Source organism: Paramormyrops kingsleyae, chromosome 16 (genome assembly GCF_048594095.1).
Source record: "Paramormyrops kingsleyae isolate MSU_618 chromosome 16, PKINGS_0.4, whole genome shotgun sequence".
In the NCBI taxonomy this organism is placed as follows: domain Eukaryota; kingdom Metazoa; phylum Chordata; class Actinopteri; order Osteoglossiformes; family Mormyridae; genus Paramormyrops; species Paramormyrops kingsleyae.
The window spans coordinates 13,829,704-13,853,979 of NC_132812.1; the positions used below are offsets into that span (position 1 = coordinate 13,829,704).

At 44.3% G+C, this 24,276-nt stretch overlaps 2 protein-coding genes and 1 long non-coding RNA gene across 6 annotated transcripts in view; 1 reads left to right on the forward strand and 2 right to left on the reverse strand.

Moving 5' to 3' along the window:
- Nucleotides 1-53: 53 nt before the first annotated feature.
- On the reverse strand, nt 54-1,711 carry LOC140578687 (uncharacterized). Its single transcript, XR_011982954.1, has 3 exons — nt 1,635-1,711; nt 471-582; nt 54-278 (listed from the first exon to the last, which is right to left on the reverse strand). It is a non-coding gene; the product is annotated as an uncharacterized lncRNA (long non-coding RNA).
- On the forward strand, nt 1,194-22,752 carry itga4 (integrin alpha 4). Its single transcript, XM_023801693.2, has 28 exons — nt 1,194-1,601; nt 1,937-2,049; nt 2,771-2,865; nt 3,374-3,503; nt 4,002-4,069; nt 4,845-4,974; nt 5,578-5,663; nt 6,791-6,853; nt 6,954-7,091; nt 8,738-8,846; nt 9,157-9,251; nt 9,726-9,816; nt 10,481-10,526; nt 10,935-11,089; nt 12,471-12,625; nt 15,289-15,441; nt 15,656-15,732; nt 16,913-17,063; nt 17,388-17,480; nt 17,772-17,848; nt 18,507-18,596; nt 19,076-19,157; nt 19,364-19,471; nt 19,572-19,697; nt 19,792-19,917; nt 20,005-20,097; nt 20,374-20,493; nt 20,963-22,752. Exons 1-28 carry the CDS (start codon nt 1,408-1,410, stop codon nt 21,053-21,055), a joined length of 3,057 nt encoding a protein of 1,018 aa, XP_023657461.1. The 5' UTR covers nt 1,194-1,407; the 3' UTR covers nt 21,056-22,752.
- Nucleotides 22,228-24,276, reverse strand: part of cerkl (CERK like autophagy regulator) — a 37,279-nt gene continuing 35,230 nt past the window's right edge. For all 4 annotated transcript variants that reach the window (XM_023801697.2, XM_023801696.2, XM_023801695.2 and 1 more), the window contains 2 exons: nt 23,736-23,935; nt 22,228-22,916 (listed from right to left, as the gene is read on the reverse strand). In XM_023801697.2, the coding sequence (XP_023657465.2) occupies nt 22,835-22,916; nt 23,736-23,935 (282 nt within the window). In that variant the 3' untranslated portion in view covers nt 22,228-22,834. The remainder of the gene's footprint in view (nt 22,917-23,735; nt 23,936-24,276) is intronic.

Below are 24,276 nucleotides of genomic sequence, written 5' to 3' on the forward strand. Positions count from 1 at the left end.
TCAAATCAGCAATCTTTCAATTACAAACACACTTCCCTAACCATTAAGCCACCACTGCCGGTTACAGACAATAGCACCAGTTCTTAGAACTGTCCTCTCTTTCATGCTCACTGAAGAAGAAACCCAGTACTTCAACAAGCCATTTTTGGTCACTTCCTCACATTGTCCAGGATACTGTATCAGCACATATACGCTTCGGAGTCTCACAGTCACAACGTGACATCTGGCCCATGACTCTAGCCTCGCAGAATGCCCTCCACACACCCGAGGAGCAGCACCTTAAAAAGGAAACACATGTGCAGCATATGAATAATCCCAGAGTGGAAATTACAAATATCAGCACTGCACTTGAAAACTATAATGGTAACAACAAAGGGCATTTGGTTCTGTTTAGCATGAATTCTATACATATCTGATGGCAGCATAAACGAATGACTGTTACTATATATTTGTTTGGTTATTGTTATTACCTTAAGCAGCCTCAATGAGCCAATGATCTGGCCAAAGACTGGACTGCCTTCCTCTTATGTCAGGTATCAGATGTCTACTAGTAGTACTCAGTCCAGGAAATGTTCGCTTTTTCTGAAAAGAAAAACAGAGCGTGAGAATCACATATTTCTCCTGCTGGACCCCTGTTATTTACTCTATGAAAATACCACACACTGAAGGAAATGATTAGCACAAACATAACAAGCATTAAATAAGTCGCAGCTCACTCGGCAGGTAATCCGACGCCGGTAACTTTCTGTTTATTACACGTGTGCCGCCCTTCATGACCCCAAAGTTGCTGTTTGTGAAGATTAATGGTGTTCATGAACCAAGCGCAGTGAGCATAATATCCTTAGAACATACTATCCTCAAGCTACTATCATTATAATACAGAAGAACTAACAGAGAATACATATTTGTGTTTATATATCATAGTCAAGTTATGTTATGTTTGTTTAGTAGAGCACTGTGAATTTACATGGTGTTAACTACAAACTGGTAGTCATTTCAATCAATAGAGGATTTTATAAAAAAATCTGTAACTGCAATCAAAAAACTAAAACGACTTGTATTTTGTCTGGTTACTTGAATTGAAAATGTCACTCCAGCCAGCTGACCAAAGTTGGTAACCCTGAATAAATGGCGTATTTCTCAATAAGAATGATCAGCGCGCATGGGTGGCACCGCGCTGAAGACAGGCTCCCCCTAATGGGTCTCCCAAGTTAGTCATTTGAGGACTTGGCCGCAACCTCAGGCGCAACAGGAGTCACGCCGCTCTGCAGTTAAACTTGCCAGAAGTTACACGGAAAGCGGAGAAAGTTTGTGATTTCAATCCTTTCCGGTGTGGTTGGACACCTCACATTCATCTACTTCATTGTTTTTCAAGACTTCCTTATTTTTTATTGCAATTTCATAGAAATGAAGCGAAACACGGCAGGGAAACTTTTGCGACGCATCAATGTGCTGAATGCAACCTTCATATACCTATGGTGTGTGCAGAACTACAGCGACGCATACAATCTGGATGTAGAAAATTACTTATCCATCTCTGGTCCAAACGGATCGTTTTTTGGATATTCCGTGCTGCTTCACGAGAATGCCAATGGAAAGTGGTAAGTATCAGAATTACTTTGTACAAAACTTACCTACACGTCTCCATAATAGCGCTGCAGTTGTTTTTAACGTTGGTTTGTGGCAGAGGACTGAACCACATCGGTTAGTCTTTAGATTGCCTTGAAATGTTGGGCATACTAATTTGCCATCTGCCGGAGCACAAAGCGCTTATTTAGAGACAGCTTCAGAAAAGCACATTTACATCAGTAACATTTAGTATTCAATTGCCTGGCCATGGATGTAAAACCACGAGAGGGACGATTAATGAACTCTTTTGTGTCATATGCAATAGTGCCTTCTCAGATGATCATCATTTTAATTTTGCTTGTTCTAGGGTGATAGCGGGAGCTCCTGTTGGCGCCTCAAAGTTTCACCAGCAAACCAGCAATCCTGGTGCTATTTACAAGTGCAAAATCCCAGACAAGACCTGTGAACAGATATACCTAGGTTGGTGTCACTGACTTTTCTGTCATATCGAATATTATATTTTGGAAGTGTGACTGTACTCTCACATGTACAGCGGGACTTCATTTCCCACTGAGATAAGCTGATCGGGTTTATGATGGAATAATGGATTCATCAGCTTTGCAGTCGTAATTAGCCTATATGTCAGCGAAAACAATTCTGACTTTTTAAAAAGATTGAAACTGATGAAAAAGCCCCACGTGTCTTGACTTCACCTTATGTGTTTTGCCGAACTGTGTCGCATTTATATTTGAAAGTTGCGTTCAGATTATTATTTTTGGAAATATGCATGAATTAGCTTGCTGACTTGTGAAACCGCACAAGTGTGTATTAATTGGTGGAAATACATCGGTTTTGCAGCATTAACGTTCAGTATAAGCAGCTAAGATATATAAATGGTTCAAAGGCATTCCCACCTTTCATATTGTATGTTTTGGGTAATGTCATCCTGGACCGTCTTTGGTGCCACATTTAAACAATGAAATAAAGTACAATATACAGCAGCTAGTGGCAAGAGGCAGCTGGGAAATTTGTGAAGGAATGTGTGAATGATTTCCCCCTCACTTCCCAACCACCAAGCACTGGCGACTTCACTGGGGTTATTGAAGCAGATGAGGGCTTCGCCAGGTCTGGGGCTTATTCTCTTTATTGTGCGTGTGCTGGTCCCGTGCATGACATGGTCGGATTTTGGACAATGTTGCAGATGTCAGTAACTGTGGGAAGACTTGCTCTCCAGAAAATGACAACCAGTGGCTTGGCGTGAGTTTGTCGAGACAGCAGAGCAGTGGAAACATTTTGGTATGTTCAGCTGGGTGATTCTCACACGGTCAGCAAGAAGAGCTTTTCATGATTAGCATTTTTGTAAATACCATTTATTATGAAAACTGCCTGTAGTGCAAGGTTGGATTTCTTCTGCAATCTTGTATTGTAGGATTTTTAATTTTTCTTAAGCTCATGTACTATGTGTCACCTGATCTATTTGAGCTATATAAGTAATGGATTTGTCGTGCTTAAGGAAATGTATTCATAACCCATCAAAGGCAGTGAGGTCAGATCTAAGTAGAGACTCCAATAGTTGCACACAAGATACGAACCCTGAATCATATCAGTAAAATATGCAGTTGTGTAAATGATAAAGTGCTAGGAGGAGATATGTCTGCGATATTTTTGTATATTTCTTGTCTTGTAGAAGGGTGACAACTCAGGTGTCATCAGCTAAGCACCTGAATGTCAATAAGATTACAATAATGTGTCATTCCCTCATTCAGATTTTGTCCCATTCTTTTTTTTATATATATATATAAAGGCATGTGGACATCGTTGGAAAAATGTCTTCTACACCAAAAAAGAGAATCACAACAAGCTGCCACATGGTGTTTGCTACAAACTAGATGCTGATTTGGGGAAATATCTACAGTTAATTCCCTGCTACAACGGTATGATGCATTACATTTCTTATTGTATTTTCAGAGGCTAATAACTCCACACATAACTTGGTTACTTGACTATGATATATAAACACAAATATGTATTGTATGTTCTTATTACATATACTGAAAAGTTTATACTCATATTATGAATGCCTTCAACACTTTTAATTCTTTTATTGTTAGGGACAAATCGCTAAATTCTTTGGATGACATGAAACTATGCTATTTATTTCTATAAAAAGTTACGGTATATGCTTAATTGTTGTGCATGTTTTGGAAGGATCTTTTGAACCTCCGTAGATAAAAAAGTTTTCACGAAAGTCAGGTGAAGGTCAGAACTTTAATGATTAAATCAGCAAGGCCAAAATCGGCGATATGCTGATAATGTTGGTGTGAGCGAGGACAAAGGTCCCACTATGGAGTTAATAAGACCTCTCTTCTGTTTTGTGACATTTGTCACCCACTGTGTTTATTTATGAAATTTTTTGTTTTTTGTTTTTTTAGACCACCAACGGGAATTCGGCAAAAATTACGGATCCTGTCAAGTTGGAATATCTAATTTTATGACTGAGGTATCTAACCAGTTGCCCTCTTTTATGCTTGTTCTTACTCCTTTGGTTTCCTTTTATGGGGGCGGCATGATGACTGAGGCTGGGGATCTGTGCCGGCAATCGGTTGCAGGTTCAAATCCCATGAAAGACAGGAGTGATTCTACTCCACTTGGCCATTGAGCAAGGCCCTTAACCTGTAATTGCTTCATCCTTTGTATGACGTTAACCTACATCCAGCCCTGCGAGCAGGTCCTCCAACTTACAGGGAAAATTTGGGGGTTGGTGGCAGGATTGGCACTCCAGCCCCTGGAAAAAACCTGTTCCATTCCATTCAAACTAGTGTGGTGGGTGTGGGGACGCAGGGCTGCACTTGGGTTCTCATCCCTGAGGTGGGTCGCCGTGTGGTGGGTGTGGGGACGCAGGACTGCACTTGGGTTCTCATCCCTGAGGTGGTTCGCCGTGTGGTGGGTGTGGGGACGCAGGACTGCACTTGGGTTCTCATCCCTGAGGTGGTTCGCCGTGTGGTGGGTGTGGGGACGCAGGGCTGTACTTGGGTTCTCATCCCTGAGGTGGGTCACCGTGTGGTGGGTGTGGGGACGCAGGGCTGCACTTGGGTTCTCATGCCTGAGGTGGTTCGCCGTGTGGTGGGTGTGGGGACGCAGGGTTGCACTTGGGTTCTCATCTCTGAGGTGGGTCGCCGTGTGGTGGGTGTGGGGACGCGCTGTATCAGTGTGCGCTCCTTACCTCTTTTACTGCTTGGCAAGAGCAGTGCTAACATGTTCTTTGTTCCCAACAGGACTTAATCGTAATGGGAGCACCGGGATCATTTTACTGGACTGGCTCCGTTTTAGTCTATAACATGTCAAGCCAGATCATGTCAGCGTACTTGGATGATGATGGCGTCGTTCTCCATGGAAGCTACTTGGGTAAAGTACATTGTGATCCCCCGCTGTAGAAGAAGTTGCCTTTGTTTTGACTTAATATCCTAGACACTTAGCTTGGTGTTAGTGTGCCTTTTTATTTTTGCTGGCTGGGTTAAAAATAGCGGGTGTAATGTTGAATATAGAAAAAGCTTGACTGAACACATATTGCAAAGAGGGCCGTTCCGAAACACTGCTCAGCCTTGCTGATTTTGTGTTGTTGTGTTGGGGGATGTTCCGCATGCTGCTGTCAGCCTGTATATACAGGAAGCCACGCATCAGGTGAATGCGCTTGCACATCACTCCTTTATCTGCAGTTAAAGGCCTGCATGCACGCTGTGCTTTTTATTAGTATTTTTTAAAAATCTTTTTGTGAGGGGATCCCTCACAGATCATTTTCATCCCATTCAATGGCTGCCCCCTTCTTGCAGTTCAAAACTGCATTTGGAGAACGCTACGCTGCCACAAGTGTAGCACTCTGGCACTTTCAGCAGGAAGTGCAAAGCAGACCGCAGGCCGATATGCGAGCATGTGAGGACTCTTTTTTTTTTTCCTGACTCAGATGAGGCACTCATATCGTCCCCCCCGTGCCCCCCCCCCCCCCAACAGGTTACTCTGTGGGTGCTGGTCACTTCACTAACCCCAGTACCATCGAGATCGCAGCCGGGGCTCCACAGCACGAGCAGACCGGTAAAGTAAGCGTTAACTCCGCATCCAGCTTACCATCATTCTTGCTTAGACATCCAAGGGAAGGGAAGGCAGAGGCCATGCTGAGTTTTCTGGGTTAGCTGGTTTTATGTGTTGTCTGTAATCAGAGACAGGAGTACAAACTTTAATAGGTGAGTATGGCATTTGTGCCTCACAAGTATGTCTTTAAGAAATAGTAAAGTGTCTTTTGAGATAAACCTTCTCCAGATGATGTGTCTCAATAACAAAAATGTGTCTCGCAGTATGGCTTGTGGCTCTTGTATTGAAACATCACTGGGCACCATGTAAGGTGGATGGATGAGTTTCAATGTAAAGTCATGTAGAAAATGAATCCTTGTGTCATGAGATAAATCCAGGCTTAGAGTAGATGTTTCCTAGCAACACCTATGAAGGAGAATGCTTGCCAAAGGCATTTCCTTTTCAGGTCTTTTGGCTCCTTATATTTGACTCTTTATCTTGGCATCTTGTCTTCTAATTTCAGGATCCGTGTGATCCGCTGTTTTGCCACTTAATTCCACCTCATTAAAAATGCTAATTGAAAGATTAGTTGCAATAAGTCATCAATCTGGTCCTTGGTGGTGCAGTGCCACAGTCTGGAAGTGCTCCAGTTCTATCCTGGTGCTTTTTCTGTGAATGGAAAGGTGTGAGTTTGTTCAGTATTTGTGCATTTGGTTTTCCATCCATCCATCCATCCATCCATCCATCCATCTTCAAACCACTTACCCTGGACAGAGTCACCCATCACAGGGTTAACAGGACACACAACAGGGGTAAATCCCAAACGGGATGCCAGTAACCTTTAGTTTAATAATTTTTACCATTAAGGAAATGGCATTGACAGATTAGTTGATCTGAAATCAATTCAACATCTATTCATTATTTGAAGTAATGGTCAGATGTTTATGTTTTGGATGATTCCTCAAAGCAAAAATGCATAGTTGTCTGGCTCCAATTCTGTGAAACAGAATGTAAAGAGACAGCAGACATTAAACAGTAAACATTAAACCATAATCAAAAATATCTATAGTGTGCAACTGGCAATGCCATTGGTATTTTGGGTGTACTGGCCGACCTGCTCCAAAATATGATGCTCGCGTGAACCTCTCTGTTTCAGGCTTACATATTCCAGGTGGAGTCCAACCTGCTGAAGATTCTCTTTGAGATGACGGGCCATAAGGTGAGGGCCACGGTTACTGCAAAGTCCTCTTCTCCCTGGGTGATGGCCCTTCTCTTTTCCTCGTTAACCGTGAGAGGACACCGTGTCCCCTGTTTCCCAGCTGGGCTCCTATTTTGGCGCCAGCGTGTGTGCCGTTGACCTGAATTCGGACGGACTCTCGGACCTGCTGGTGGGGGCACCGATGTTCAGCACCATCAGGGAGGAAGGGAGGGTGTACGTCTACATAAACCAGGGCGCCGTAAGTAAACATCTATCCCGACCGCTGGTTTTCCAGCATTGCACCTTATATGGCAAAATTCCTGATTTCAGGAAGTGAGCTGGCCGGACGCCTGTTTCCTCTTATGGTCATGACCTTCGACATTTGACTGATTTTCCGGACGGCTTGTTGTAGCACATCTACTGAGTCAGCAATGTAGTTGGCGTGAGTAGGTTCAGGCAGGCCCATTGCTATAAAACCCCAGTTAGATGCTTGCTGGTAAAGCAACGATGCCTCTAAACCAGGGATAGGCAATCTTATCCGCAAAGGGCTGTTGTGCATGCAGGTTTTTGGGATAACCTTTAGGTCAGCTGTTCAAGTCCAGGTGTGAGGGCTCTTCAGCCAGTCAGTCCTCTAATTATTAATTTAATTAGTTGCAGTGAAAACCCACATACCCAACAGCACTTTCTGGATAAGATTACCCACCCCTGCCCTAAACCCTTCTCCTCAACCCCTGAGTCAGAGAATTGCCGTTACTCCGCAAAAACTATTGTTGATTGCTAGTTATCTCCATGCTGCAGTGCTCAGTGGCAGGTTTGGAATGGTCTGATAAGAGCTTCAATAACTGACATAATTTTGGTTCTTTTTTTCTTATTTGTTTTTTGTTTTTCAAGATAAATTTTAGTGGTATGTAGTTGGAATGCATGATATTGCAAAAACTTCAGATGGCAATATTTGCAACCTTGCGATAAATATTGATATTTCTAATAATAAATAAATAAATAAACTATAGCCAAATTGAACTTATCATCTACCAAATGAGTCTGTCAAATAAGTTGGTGATGTTGCCCCGAATGGCCACGAGACACAAAGCGGTACTTACAGGTCATTTGCTTAGGTTCAATATCACCTCTATGGAATCCAAAATGTTCAAATTACCATACAGTGGAAGATTAATGTCTTTTGATGACCAGTTCTTGTTCACTTTCCTCCTCACTCATTTTGTTAAATTTCTCATAAACATGGCACACTGTCTATGAGTGAGCAAGGACGAAAATGATTACGACTGGCTTGGAGAGTGCATGAAAAGGAACCATCATTACAATTTTTTTAAACTCGCTTAGTTTTGTTTCCTGTGACTGAGTGAAAATGTTTTAGCGCAACTTATGGATCGTCTCTACCCAGCTGACTATTGTGGTCCTTGTAATGTGCCAATTGCATATGCATAATATACAACGTTGATATTAATGTCGCATGTCCTGCAGGTCGAATGTGTACCACACCTTTGGGGCACCATGTTCTGTTCAATGTGTGAAATATATCACTTTCGAATGTATTTTTTAAGGTGCTAGGTAACATTTACTTTTTCTGTTACTGTTTTTTGGCTTCTGGTCAAAAAGTCTGCTTATGTACCAGTTTTATTACGTCCAATTCAGAATAATGTAAAAGGATTCTATACTGTAATCATGGATCTGACATCTTGGGGGGTTTGGTTACAGTGAGTTTGTCTGAATCACAGCATGTTCATTCGCATAGTCTGCTGTCCTTAGTGAAATGACGACTGCAGCTGAAGTATTACCTCCCGGATGACTAAACAAGTACAGTTATAGAAACACGTCATTTATATCTGCCGTATATGGGGAGTCTGTCCCAAGTCTCCCTTAATTTTGTCTTTGGATTTTTTCCAGGCCGAGATGAAGGAGGCAGAGTTTCTGCTTACAGGAAGTGACTCATATGCCTCTCGCTTTGGGGAAACCATCACCAACTTGGGAGACATCGATGACGATGGTTTCCCAGGTAAACGCGTCGGGCAGCTACTCATTCGCTTATGATGGAGTTCTCCTGCTGTTTATTTTAATTGGGCTTCATCACGTTCCCACATTCTTGCTGCATGAAATATCATGGAACTAAGAGCCCCATCGTCTCTAGCCAGCGGCGAGATCTGCGTCAGTCACACGGGCCGCTTTGGTGGCTTTCGACGTGGCTCTGCAGTTCACGCCTACGGGGCAGCCTCGTGTGACTGTCAGCGGTTCGGACCAGAGCTCAGGCGTTTAGCGCTGGGCCGGGGGAGTCTGAGGACATTTTTTTTAATGTAAATACTTTGCAGATGTGGCCATCGGAGCGCCGCAGGAGGATGAGCTGCGCGGGGCTATTTATATCTACAATGGCAGGAAGAGCGGGATCTCCGCGGCGTACTCCCAAGTGCGTTCACGGCTGGTATTTGTGCTCGGCATGCTGGGTCCTCCTGAGGGGGGTGGGGGCGGGCATCTGAAGTCACAACCATCTTCCTCTCCATCCTCTGACAATTGTCCAGTTGTCTTGACCACCGGCGAAACATCCTGATGGAAGAAAATACGTCAGTGACCCCGATGAGCTACTGATCCCTTTGTCTGTCTGCAGTTCCCCTTTATCTGGGCTCTTAATGTGTCAGCGAAATGAGTCGATTATCTCCACAGTATCTGCAGTCACAGAATCGATTCTGCATATCCCGAGATATCCTCCGCATATCCAGAGTCCCGAGATGCGTTATAAGTGCAGAATGACCCGAGTCACATTTTTCACAAGCAGTACTTGTTTGTTACTGGGAGGCTGGAAAGCAGAAGTGAAAACTTTGGTGTATTATTGGTTGCAAGACTTTTGCTTTATGTTTTTTGCTGTTTTTGCTCACGTTTCTAGAAAATTACTGGAGCTGTCCTGGGGGCACACTTTAGCATGTTTGGCCAGTCTGTTTCCGGGGGCGTTGACATCGACAACAATGGCTACCCAGGTATTTTTAACATCACTGGGGCTGTCCGGATAGTTTTAATTGGTTCATGGTGGTAGTGGTGGGGTGGGGAGCAGTTGATCCTTGATGGAGCAGGGACTGGGGGGGGGGGGGGTCTTATTCGGGTAGGTTGATTTTTTTTTTTCAATCTACAAGATTAAATTGTGGCAGTGCTTTCTAGCATGATAGATCTGTGTAATCTACATGAGTAACACAGTCACTATTTAATTGTAATGATTTTGCTTAAACTGTTTGAGTAGGCATTTGCAAAGAAAACACAGCCATTGAAATCACTTTTGCCTGAAGTGTCAAGAATGTTGCTGAGTGGAGTTTAAAATGATTTCAAGGGAGAGGCCGCTGTAATGATGGCTTTCTGGCTGTGGGATATGTATACTCTAAGTGGCCAAATAAGATAAAATAAAGCCCCCTAATTAGATTTTAATGTTAATATCACAGCAGATTAAAATGATGGTTTCGGCACCATCAGGAATTTTTGAAAGAGCAGCGTGTGGGAATTAGGTTCGCTGGGGGGTTGAGCAGAAACCGATGTCAGCGAGACAATTAGTCACCAGTCCTGATATTCACAAAAAGGCAGCTGTAAATGGGGCCAGGGTTCGGGGTCTGCGCAGACCCCTGAGTGACATACTCGTCTTTCCCCTGACTACAGATGTTGCCGTGGGGTCCTTCCTGTCTGACTCAGCTGTGGTGCTGAGGTAAGCGTTCGCAGTGGGCCGGCAGGTGTGAGTTACCCCGGGTTACGCCACTATCCCGCTCATTAATTCACTGTTCGTCGCAGCTCATTTATTCGTAGCACCTGTCCTCTCAGGATTCCCAACCAGGTTCAGATGTTGGCCAGAATGAGCAACAGGGGCGGGGCTGCAGGGCCTTTGGTCCCAGCTGAAAGCTGATTGGCCTCCAGAGTGCCCCCTCTCCCGTCATTCACCGATTCGAAACGTGTCATTGGCTAACGATGGAGCTGGCCCCTCTGTATGAATTGTGGCTCCCAGCTTAAAAACAATTAGAGATGTATTAGGTTGCTACAGCTAGTTTTTCAGTGCACTTGTACTGTACGGTCGGAACTCCACCCTTGTCTCGAACCCCACACCTACCCTGCCCTGCAGGACGCGACCTGTGGTGATCGTGGAGGCCTTGGTGTTGCTTTCCCCAAGCATCAACCGCAGCGTGCCGCTGTGCCCCGACCATGGCCAGCTAGCAGTATGCTCCAACATCACAGTCTGCTTCAGGGTGCAGGGCAAACAAATTCCCGGCAGCATAGGTGGGTCCCGCCCTCACACACTCGGTAGCTGCTGGCGTCCGGCCGCTGCGTTTCTGCTAAATGCTTGAACATGTCAGGTTTGAAACCCTCCATCTCTTCACAAGATCCCCACTTGAGAAAGACACTCGTTACAGGGCCTGGGGCGCGGTCGATTGTGGTTACTGTTTCCCATAGTATGTCTGTGTGAACTTATTTATATTTACATTTTATTTCCATATTTACTTTATTTAGAACATAAGAACATAAGAACATAAGAAATTTACAAACGAGAGGAGGCCGTTCGGCCCATCAAGCTCGTTTGGGGAGAACTTAACTAATAGCTCAGAGTTGTTAGAATCTTATCTAGCTCTGATTTAAAGAAACCCAGGGTTTTAGCTTGCGCTACATGAAAAGGAAGACTATTCCATACTCTAACTACACGCTGTGTAAAGAAGTGTTTTCTCAAATTCAGTTTAGCAGGTACTCGTGTGACATACAAGCAAGTAGGACCCAGGCCGTAAGCTTCCTATTACAGTATAGTATAACCTGCCAGCAGCAAAACTCTCAGGTTAAAAAGCATAACTGAGAAAAAAATGTATAATTCAGAAGTAGAAAAACTGCCGTTTTAAACAGCATGGCCATCTCTGGGTTACTTCTGCAATATCTAAAAAGGAATTTTTACTGACTAGCTTTTTTGTGTGCTGTTACTGTAGCAAAAGTTTGATGTGCATGTTCTTGCTCATTTTAAGCTTTTTGCGGTTCTGTCATTCAGGATTTATATTCTGAATGCATCAGATACATTTAAAATATAGATATGCACCCCCCTGGCAGTGGAAAAAATTGCTATTGTTTAGTTTTTGAGCCTTTCAATTGCATCACCCTGTGAGAGGTGGATAACTGATGATCTGCAGTGTTCGTTCCGTCAATTTTTCCTGCATGATCTTCCAGCTAGCAAAAAAATTATCCATCCATCTATCCATCCATCCATCCATCCATCTTTATTACTGTGCAGGGTTGCATTGACAAATAATTATTTGGATCTAATTGCTTTTATGATACAGACTGACAGATGAAGATGTAGAGCTTACGCAGAAACATTGGCAGTGTTCATTTAGCACGGAGGGTGTCTGTAATCCTGTTTGATTATATAAACACGCTCACTGTCACATGAATGCTGTCAGCATTATCCTGTCAGCAGACCATGGCTGCATTCAGTGGGAAGTTACCTGAAAGACAGGGGTGTTTTAATGCACAGGCTTACCCGGGCTGAATACCAGGGGCTTCCTTGTTCAATAAAATTTTAATCGACAGCCAATCAACAGCTCAAATAGCCCCGGAGCCTCAGACCATGTTAATGTACCTCTGCTTAAATCTGTCATGTGGTCTGTTGCTCCCTGGGCAGGAATGCTGTATAACTTGACTGCGGATGTCGAACACAGGGAAGCATTTCCCAACCGCTTCTACTTCCTGGAAAATGGAACCTCCAACACCACCACAGGGAAGGTCTTTGCTCGGCCCAACCATGTGTCCTGCGTCACCCACACGGCCTACATGAGGGTGAGTATACCAGTTCCAGAGCTACCCAGAGAGCTGGTCTGTCTCCTGTTCACAAGTCAGCCGGGAGACAAACAGTCTACACGAAATTCTGGGTGGGAGCTCGCCCATCTAAGCGCGAATCATCTGGACCAGATCGTAATGGATGGTTTGTGTTTCTGAGTCACTGTTCCAGGTGTTCCGTGGCAACCTCCCTGGACTGTCCCCAGCCGCTCGTAATAATCAGGGCCATCTGATCTGTCTCTCCCATTGTAGAGGGTAATTAATGGATGGCGTCTGCGTATCACGGTTATTAATAGTCGGTGATGGAGACGACAGCTATAAACAAGTATGATTATATGTCAAAGGCAATTCCTACCAGGGGCCTGTGCATTTCATGTATTTTTAGAACTTGAATAATTAATGTGTAATTAGAGTAATGAATGTAATGTGCAGCAGATGTGGGGGGGAGCTTGCAGAGAAGGGGAGTGAATTAGGGGACAAACGTTTGATGGGACAGCAGAAAATTGAATGGGGAACCACACTACTTTGAAACTACTTCCTTTTCGTTCTTTCACTTTTTCTTCTTCACTTCCACTTTTACATCCCCTTCTATCCTTCTTTCTCACTTTCATTAGCTTTTACCTCTTACTTGTACACACCTGTGGCAAGCCGCTCATTAGCTAGCGGGTGTTAGGTTCGTCCTCGACCACTGGGCCCCCTGCTGGACATGCCATGTAGTACTTCTCAATGAGGACAGGTTGTCATCATAGTGGAGATGCTTTCCATGCTGAGTGTCATGAGCGAGTGGCAGCCTGCTGTGTCCCTTGCTGGGTGATGCAAGCAAGGCCCAGGTGTGACAGGTTGGTTCATCTCTGTGGTCTCCTAGACAGGGTGATTTATGGAGTACTATAGTGTGTCTTCTGTATGGTCTTTTAATATATTTCTTTACATGGTTTTCTCTATAGCCAATGGAGACTCAAGCAGATAAGCATGTCATGTAACATTTGAACTGCTACCGCTTCAGATCACATGTGAAACATGTGACAGGTTTCTCTATGTTTTTTAAAAAAATCTATTTTCCCTCTTTCCAAGCCTGGTCAAGGAATTAATGTCATTAAGCACCATTATGGTCACCACAAAATTGAGTAATGGCTTCATTTAATGTACACATAAAACATATGTATATGATATGCTAGAAAGTGGCTAAATACAAATACAATAGTGTCACAATAGTCACACAAGATACAGTAGCACTTTCAAGATTGAAGGAAGTGAGGGTATTGCAGTGCAGGCTGAATGTAGTGGGATTTCGCTGAGCATGAGTGAGAACCTTGGCTGTGGAACTGGGTGAGCTTCGCCTATGATTTGTTGCAGCTGGGGAGCTCTTGCATTGGGGCTCACAGCATGTATAAGAAGATCCATACGTAGCCCGCATACCAGAGTTTCCCAATCCGGACTTCGGGAGCTGAGAGGGAGCAAAAATGTGGACTGTCTGGTAGGGAGCTGGCAGGGAACAAAAACTGGGACCCCGAGGACCGATTTGGGAAGCACTGCTGCATACTCTCAAGCTGAAATACTTAGGGGTCCTGGGAGTGTAACCCTTAGGTGTCTTAGCTAGTTCCTGTATTTATGTTTTTAGAGTAGATCAAGTTACTAAATAGGTCAGGAGATGAACAGGATCGCCGCTCTTAGCGTCCCAGCGTACAATGTGGTCTGGCTCCCTGAACATTAAGCAGTGTAGTGTACCAGCCTTTGTAACGACAGAAAAGGCAAGGTTATATATGTAGATTTCCACATACTCACAGTGCTTTATAAACAGAAGTTAAAAGTAAAACAATTTAAAATTCAAGTATAAGCATGTAAAATTAATGAATAGAATAGAAATGCAGTGTCCTACATCAATTAAAAAGAGCAGATAATATTGAAATTAATTAAAAGTTAATGGAAAATAAAAGTCTTCACCTTAAAGCTGGTTCTTGGGTCACTTCTTATATTCAGTGGAAGCTTATAGTACCGTATATGTTGTTACAGCTGTGTTTTTCTTTTGTTGTTGCGTGAAATGTAAATAAAAAGCAAAAAGTTATTCCCAGTCACCCTCCTTGGGAATCTCTGCGGCTCATCAGACTCGATTGTTTATCTACGCCATCTGTGGCCATCACGTGATCCGCCGCTCCGAGCCGTCGTGGGGCTGGACCCAGGGTCACTCCGCCACCGTCCTTTCCCTCCGCGAGCAACGTGAAGGGCAGGCTGCCTGGCTTTGACTTTGAGCAGCTAAAACCGCGACCCGAGGCCAGGCATGGGCAGCAGCCACCGGGGGGTGAGGGGGGGTCGCGTGGTCCCCAGGATGCTGGGGTAGTGGCTGGGGTCCAGCTTTCTTAGTGGGACACTGTAACATTGTTCCGGAGCACGGGTCACGCCGCGGTCTGCTGTCCAAGTCAGGCCCGGGAGAGTCGGCCCAGCCCCGGCAGCCAGCTGACGCCGCGAAACGGGCTCCTTTTAGCCGTCTGTAAAACCGCGGTGCCATTAATTGTAAGAGCACCTCCAAACTGGGCCTGCCGTTGGTACCAAAACGGACATCCAGTATGGCTGGGGGGGCGGGGTGGGGGACATGTTTGTGGATCTCAGTTTATACGTGGGGCAAATCCCCTTCCACGCTCACCTTTTCTTTATTCCTCTTTGTGTAGAGAGACATCAGGGATATCTTCTCGCCGATCTATTTTGAGCTGAAGTACGAGCTGGGAAAGCACAGTGTTCCTAGGGAAAGAGTCACGACTCTTCCATACCTGAAGCCGGTACTGCAGCAGCGGGGGAAGGAGCACAACCAAGTCAGGAACAAGGTGCGTTTCTGTTGGACCTTCTCATATTGCCGCTCTGATAGTAAGCAACAAGGTGGATCTCCATTACAACTTATATTATTGCTGCTATAAGCATGTTTACACATTGAAAGTAAAGAATTTCACTGACCATTGATAGTTAAGGTTCATTGTTAAATTGAACAATATAATGCGTAATAGGTTGGGTACCGGTGTTCAGTGTTGTTTCTGCCCACAGACTGAATTTGCCCGTTACTGCGCTTGGGTCAACTGTTCGACCAACCTGCACGTTTCGGCCCAGCTGGTGCTGCCTCAGTGAGTGTCGGCTGTCCGTTCACGCTCAGGTTCTGTCTGCATAGGTGGGATGTCGTCTTCTTTGGGACATCCTGAGCATTGTTTGAATCGTAACACAGTCAAAAGCTGTTAAGCCTCTGGACCTTTTGTGAGCTTGGCCTTTTCCACGCATTCCCGTCTTCATTTCAAAATGACGTAACCACCTTAACTTGGGTTATATACCAGTTGTGAAGTTTGTTGTGCCTGCTAATACTTAAAATTAGAATTTCAACCCATCTTAAAACCAGGGACCCCCCGCATTAAAACAGACCAGAGTTTGGGACCCCCCATAACTCTAATGCATGATCATATCAGTGGAATGGCTTAGGAATGGAGGGGTGGGCCTTGAGTATTTCTGCCGGATGATTATAGGTTTCTGCAGACCACCTGCTCTGGTTCTGAACCCCTGCTCTTGGACAAACTCATGGTCTGTAAATATGCTATGATATGTAGCATTGCAGTTTTGTTTTTTAGGCCTTAATACTTTTGTTATTCTGGTTTTCTGGCATTCTAGCTTATGGTAAGGCCACTTATAGTGTTGATACTTAATTTATAGTTTACATGCCGTTTTTAATGTTTTTTTTCAGCAGCTCAGCTAATTCCTCACCAGGAAAAAATGTGTGTGTGTGCGTGTGTGTGCTTTGCAAGCGTGAGAAAAGCAGCAGTGTAGTTCTCTGGTTATGGGCCCAGATGTGCACCTGGTGCCCCAGGGTCAGGAACACAGATGTAGGGAAGCTTTATTCCTCAGGAACTAAGGAATTACAGCACGTGGGGGTCCAACAAGAGCATTCTCTGGGCCTCCGGTTGCCAGGAATGTTTCCTTTGTCCACGGTTGCTTCTTGATTTCTGCGCTGCCTTATCTCATGCCGGGGAGCACGGAGGCAGCCGAAAGGCTGACGGTGCAGCTCTGCCGCTTATCTCTTTGCCAGCCGCCCTCCCGAAGGTGCAGGGTGATTAATGTCGTGCCAGAGAGCCACAGACGTGACTTGTTCTCACCGGGGTAATCTCTGCTATTTCCACACAGGTCTTTGCAGACCTAAGAGCTGTTTTAACCAGAATAATTTGACATCAATGGACAACCTTTATAGCTTGGGGAGAGTTTCTCATCTTTTTGGTCAGGTGGTTGTCTGAATGAAAGCTTCACGCCATTATTCTTGTGCAGCTCCCACCAAAATATGCCGTACTTCGCGCTGGGGACCGGAAAGACCATCATGCTAAATGTGACACTGGCCAACCTGGGAGACGATGCCTTTCTGCCAATGCTTCACCTAAGGTTACCCAGCAACCTTTACTTCATTAAAGTTCTGGAAGCGGTAAGGCCCAGCACCATCCCAACTGAATTCACATGTGGTTCATGTGTGGCCAGCTCCTTGATATAAGTGGAACTGTCTGGAAATGGGGGCGGGGCCACATGGAGAACTAGCCTCAGCCGAAAGCTGATTGGCCCGGGAGTGCCCACTCCCCTGTCACTCACAGATTCATAACATATCTTTCGATAATGATAAGGTTGGCCCTTCTGTATGAATTATGGGCCCTATTATGTCCTCACAATAAAAAATCCTAGAATCACCCTGAAGTCCAAAACCTGTCACTGGGTAGGTTGGCTTCGGTAACAGTTATGCCCATGTGATCTTTAGGAGGAGAAACATGTAAGCTGTGAAAGCGTGGAGGACGACAAGGCCACTGTGGACTGCAGCGTGGGAAACTCGTTCTTGAACTCTTTGGCTAAGGTATGCGGCACTTAAACAATGGCGACCAGGAGGCCCCCCGAAGAACATTGTGCCTCACGTCTATTGCGCCGCTTGTTAGTCTTCCTGTTTTCAATTGACGTGTTTCTCAACATTGTTTCCGGCCTCTGAAATTTCACACCGGAAAGGCTACCCTGGGCTTGCATATCTCAATGGCTCTGTGTTGGTGCAATGTCTAATATTAGCGATGAAAGGAGGAAATAGTGACACATCACGGAAAATGGCGGAAAATGCACAAAATCAACAGCTGCTGTACACCTTTTTTCCCTTTAGCTCAACATCAGCTTTCTGCTGGACGTCAACCAGAGTAGCAATGCCGGTGACCTCAACATCACTGTAAATGCGACTCGGTGAGTAAGCTCCCCAGTGAGAGATGAAAGCCTTTACTGGCAAATCGGTCAGGTGTGAGGCTGTCCCAGTAATAAGGCAGAGAATCTACAGGCGACGGCGTTAATGGGAGGCCTTTTGCTACCGCTCAGGCCCCTAAATTGCCTTTTAAACAAACCGGCAAGCAAATGGGGACGTGTTAGTGAGGACCAGGGAGATAAGTGCCCTGTGTTCTGTTTGCAGTTAGAGGAGCTAGTAAACAGAACAGCAAGCCAAGTAATTAGAGACAAGATCTCCAGGTGTCCTCTGGTAGGACGCTGCTCCAGGACCATAAACACATATTTTTTTAAGATAAATGCCTTTTTTTCAAGTTTGTAATTAAGTGCATGGATAAATAGCAATCAAAGTAGATTGAAAGCTTTCCTTTCCCCTGAAATATAGAGGAAATGATTTCTCTTAAAGATCTGATGATGGGCCATTTGTTTGAGGTTTGTAGGGAATGTTTTTTATAGGTCATTTTCAGTGAAGGACAGCAGCGAATGAATGGAAAGCTTGGCTCATTCTGTCATACTGATGTACATCTCTGTCCTTTTTAGTACACTTTGAGTCAATTCTGCTGAAGTTCTCGAGTCAATGTTCAGAGTTGCTTGTTTTATTTGACCCGATGTTCGTCATTGCCAGGGATAATGTTGAAAATGAAGACCTTCTATATGATAACACTGCCACGGTGACGTTACCGCTCAGATATGGTGTTGACCTGAACATCCACGGGTAAGTTTCCTCTTCAGTTTTTCTGTTCTTCCCCTTTGTTGGTGTTCTTCTGCATAACATACAATTTGGTTTTTTGATATTATAAACTCTACAGTCAATGCTGCAAAATGTTTATGTATAAGAAAATTTCAGGCTTGTCTTGGGCCAAATGGCAAAAACCATAATCGCTTGGGCAGTTGACATCCCTATGAAACTATGGTGAAAGACCATATCGCACAGTTCCTTCAGAGATGCCCAATACCTGGAAATATAGTATAACCACTAACTTCACCAAACTTCTGATTGTCTTAACTACAAAGACCAACTCCTTGTGGTTTGCCATAGTTAAGCCCATAAGAAGTGTTAGAACCAAAAATGATTTGTTGGATATGGCAAAACAGTAAAAAAATAATAGAAATTGTGTATGTAAGGGTGATGCAGTGTAGTGGTGGTGTAGTTACTAGTCAACAGTTTCACTTTCCCTTTTCCAATGCTTGTAGCATCGTCTCCCAGCCAAGTTTTGTGTTTGGTGGTCCAGAGAGAACCGGCTGTTCTACCAAGAAGTTCAACTATACATACAAGGTAACAATTCTATAACTTGTTTTCTAAGGGGTATGTGACGTTGTAGCCCATTGTGTGATGTCCTTTCCCTCTGCTTGTCTAATCAAAGTGATGCAAAACAGTCTGATTGTGAATGCATTGCCATTTGTCATGGATGTACTGAATTCTCATGTTTTTGTCATTTCGAAAGTGGAACACTGATTTGATGTGCACATCTCTGTTTGTAGGTTATCAGCGTTGGTCCAAGCAAAGCTGTAGGGGCCAGAGTTCAGATCGATATTCCCAAAAATTTAGCACCATATTCCTACCGATTGCTCAATATCGTGGATTTACAGGTATCAACATTGACATTCATCACCCTAAACTTGGCATATATGTGAGTCTAATACTTTTATTCTTTTCATAATGATGATGGGGTCACCTTGTCTACCCTAGACGTCTGTTGGACGGTGTTACATTGGAGACGCAGATAACGGAAGTGCCCTCAGCTGTGATGTACCCCAGCCGAATGTGCTCGAGGAGTTGGTGTTCTTCTTCTCGAAAATAACGAAACGACAAATGGTACCAGCAGAGAGCGATCGGCCGTGATAAGCTACCTAGCTGGGTTCCCTGGGACTGGGGAGATCTGAACAGCATCATTTCTCTCCTGCCACAGTACTGCATGAAGCCCGACTACCTGTGTCTCCAAGTTGTGTGTGAGCTTGGAGACCTCGACGTGGGGAAAGACGTGACCATTCAGATGGAGGTGGAGCTCAATCCCGATGTGCTCCAGGTGTCCCCGGTGAGGCGGCTGCCCCATTCTAAGGCTGCTTGAGCATATAACTGGGCCAAGGAGCATGGCTTAAATGTCTTCTCTTTTTATAAACAGGGCAGACACGGAATAATGCAGCTGGAGAGCACTGCCGTTGCCTGGCCAGAGGGCCCCTACGCAGTGTTCCTGACTCAGACTGCCTTCACAAAGGCAAGTCAGCATACTCCGGTTTAACAGGGACCCGTTACACAGCAAACAAGGGGGCGGGATTATGTCCAGGTGGCCTGGCTTAGTGCAACATGGGGTCATCCTACACACCTGTCCATTGCCCAAAGGTTGGGGGTGGGTCTCTGGTGCTTCTGCCTGTATCCAGGAGGACCTGGGACTCTAAAAAGAATCAGCCTTGCTATTAGCGGTAACTGCAAACACATTTCATTTGAAAAGATCCAGAGAGGCATCTTCTAAGCACAATCTCTCTCTATCTAGGTTGTGTTGGAAGCCCATTACAGCCAGAGACCACGTGAGGACCTGTCCATTTTCATCATTGCCTCAAGCCTGACAGCTGGGCTCCTCATTTTGGCTGTGCTCATATATGTCATGTGGAAGGTGGGTTACCGTAACCTGCCTAATATAATAGCAGCTCTACTTAAAGTCACCTCCAGTGGTTTTCTTGTCAAACCAACACAAGAGGATACTGGTGAAATATATACGATTGCCATTTGGAAATAACTCACTTGAAAATACTATTGAAGAAGTTGTCATGGTCTACTGACAAAGTAGTTTGTGGATCAAACAGAGCAAGAATGCAGTCAGTAATCTTCTCAAGGGATTAAGTTTAACTGTACATGATTAAAATGAAAAGATTGATTTTGGGTATTTGTAATGATTTTTTTTTAATTAAGCAAACAGTTAACTCTGCAATGGGTTGGCATCTCATCCTGGATGATTTCGTGAAATGTACCCTTAGTTTGCAGGGTAGGGTTCAGACCGCAGTGACCCTGCATCGGACAAGCGGGTATGGTGAAAGAATGAATGGATAGATGGAGACGGTAGACTGATAATCTCTCATTTACAGGCTGGATTCTTCAGGAGAGAGTACAAAGAGAAGCAAGAGGCATTTCGAAGGGAGAGCTGGGACTTTGTACAGAAGAGCTCAGAAGTTTATTAAATGGGCAGATGTCAGGCTCAAAGGCAGCAAACGGAAACGGAAGTGGTCAAAGAATAAAGTCAAGGGGTAACCAGGTACAGCTGCATGTGTCTGGATAGCAGACGAAGGCCATCGAAAGCCTCGTGCAAACTTTGCCCTGCACTGCACCTGCTGTGCAAAGACACAGACTACAGATCTACCACCCTCCTCCCCCCGTCTTGTGGAATGGACCGCACCCCGTCGAAAGTCAAGTTTTCTATACTGGGAGGATGCGTGGAGTGCACTTTACCTTGCCATTCGGCCTACCCCCCCCCCCCGGAGTGGTCAGACATCACCTTGCAAGATGATGACACGCTTGCTGGTGAGGGGGGGCGCGCTGACCAATGATGGCATGCTGTTTTCGTCACAGAAAAATGCATCGTCAATGCATCTGATCCTGAATGCGAAAGCGAGTACATTCCTGTTTTTATATATTCACATGTAAATATTTGTGAAATACCGTATACATATATACTGTTATGCAGACTGCAGGCCTACCGTGACCCTGTACTGGAGAAGTGCTTATGAGTGATGAATAGATGGAGTTATGTATATAAAGGTGCAATACTTTTTAAGGACCAGTTCAATAATTTTGTTCTGACTTGTAGCTTATTGTCTTATCATGTAGTATTTCAAATGCCCTAAAACCCAGTTAATATGGTGCTGTAAGGGTCAGGTCATTCATCTCCCTTGTATTCATTTATTGATGCAAAAGTGTTTTTATATACTTCCAGGAAAACAATTTGCACAGTCAATGAAGTGTTTACTGACAATTTGACTCAGGATACCTACATTTTTTTCATGTACACAGAAACAGTGACAGATTAGACTGCAATATTTTTGCTTGAAGCAGTGCATTCAAATTCGAAGTGTGCCACTACTGTATGTTGTTTTTTTTTTTCCGCTGAACAAGGTGACTTTGTAGCCTTACGTGTGGCTGCCTGCCATCCAGTCCACCAGGGGGCAGCGCCTACACTGTTGCTCCTTTAATTTGTCACACTCAACAGTATCACACCACTCTGCAGATACCCTCGTCCTGCCGGCAGCCCGCAAAGGTCTGACTGTTTCTGTTAGGACTGTTATGAAGCTGAAATTTTGTGATTTTTTTTTTTTTGGTATTTTCTGAGCCCCAAACTGAAAACCTCCACTTAGGATATCACAAAATTAATGTTTACTGCAAAAGTTGATTAGAACAGATGGATGAATGCAAGACACTCTGCTGCCCTGTCATACATTTCTACAACTGATATGTTTAAAGCTTTGTTCTAATGACACTTTTAACATTAGAAAAGCTTATTGAAATAACTCATCAACGTCTGTCCTCTTTACGACAGTTGGGGATAATTAAGAATACACACAATACAAAACAAAATTAAAGTAAAAAATAAATCCATATAACGCCACTCAGGGAGTGAAAAGGTATACATATAAAAGTAATAATTTAGAATACGCTTACAAGGAAAAATACATTCCAAAATGTTTTTCCTAAAAAAGGCATTAAATATATATTTAAAGTCTGACCTATATGTAAAAAAAACAACTAGCATTTTCTTGTTATCATAATTGCTTTGGTTTAATTTAAATATTCTACACTGGAATGTACAAAACAGACTGTAATTTGGATTCCATACAGAAAAAAATCATCTATATAAAGAAAGTGTTTTGTGATTTACACTGAATTGTGTCATTTCCTGTGAATTTTTTTTTACCTCAAAGTACAGTATGTTAGGTGTGAAACCCTGAAGAGGACCTGGGTCACGTTTAGATGCAGCCGCACTTAGCTGGGCCGTCGTCGACCTCCTCCGTGTTCACCCCGAAGAGCAGGATGAGCTGGGGATGCACCCTGTGGAAAGGCACAGGTCCCGTCAGCTGAGCGGATCGGTGGCGACCACTGCGCTGTATGAGGGTCCGGGGCGAAGAGGGGTCCGCGAACACATTAGCAAAAGTTAATTAGCAAAAGCTATGCAAATGGGTAAAACTCTAGTTCAACACAGGCAATCGTGATTCTATCCAGCAGGTTTTCTATCCTACCTGATGAATTACTATCTGCCTGAGATCAGGTGTGATTCATCTGAGACCTGGTAGGATGGAAAACCTGCTGGGTACCAGCACTCCAGGATCAGGGTTGCCTACTCCTGCTCTATGTTGTGTACCAAAAAAAAGAGTAAGCTAAGTGTTTAAGAAGAAACAAGCACTAAGTAGGTGGTGTGTGGGTCGATAGGTTAGGACGCTGTGCTAGTGAGTGGAAGGTTGCTGGTTCAAGTCCTAAGGTCAAGTTCACTGTTGTTTTTAGGTTTTTAAACTCCCCCCCCCCCCCCCACACACACACACACTCCAGTATCTGACTGTCCCGGCTTTCCCAAACTTGTATGTTTCTTTGGATAAAAGCAGCTGCTAAATAAAATTAATTAATTAAAATTAATTTATATTAATATTAATAATATTAATAATAATTAATAATTAAATAAACAGAAGTTTGCAGCAATGAGGTCGTCAATGCAGAAATTCCTTGTATGTAACGCTATATAACATTTATGTAGCAAAGGACACAGCAGCAGATCATGAGAACCTGTCATATCGCAGCACATGGTGCTTCTCAGGCAGTTCAAACGGACCTATCAGAAGGGTCCTTGAGTGGGCCCTTCGGAGGGGAAAATAGCACCTGATGAGGAGCTCGCCAGGAACCTCCAGCAGGTCTCCATCGATGTTCCAGGGGTAGGACACTTCGGAGGAGATGATGGGTATGTTCTTAGAGTCAAAATCAGCCGCTTTCTCTGAGACATCCTCGGCCCAGTCGCCCCGCGAGCGAGGACGCAGCCTCACAGCACGGGCCGTGTGGGTTTCCACGAAGGGGAAGCCGAACTGTTGCGGGGTGGGGGAGGTGAGGGGTGGGGAGAGATTCTCAAAGTCAAATCCATAAAAGGCAGTCAGTCAGCTGGTGCGACGATGCCCGCTTAGCTCTGAAGGGCATCTCGCAGGCTCAGAGATGACACATACAGACGCTGATAAGCCCCATATAATTGATCATCATGAAAAAAAAATCATAAAATTAGAACTGCTTTGAAGACGGAGGTGTGAAGTTTAATTAGGCTAATGATTGACGATGAGGTGCCTGAATAATGAGACCTTACAGTGAAAGGATCTGCAATTCAGTTTTCAGACAATTTTTTTTTTGTAATCTCACGTGTTCTTCACTTCCTGTC

Coding starts and splice junctions, on each gene's coding strand:
- itga4 (XM_023801693.2), top strand. CDS start 1,408: ATGAAGCGAAACACGGCAGGGAAACTTTTGCGACGCATCAATGTGCTG. Junction 4,975..5,577: donor TCTCCATGGAAGCTACTTGG/GTAAAGTACATT, acceptor CCCCCCCAACAG/GTTACTCTGTGGGTGCTGGT. Junction 5,664..6,790: donor AGCACGAGCAGACCGGTAAA/GTAAGCGTTAAC, acceptor TCTCTGTTTCAG/GCTTACATATTCCAGGTGGA.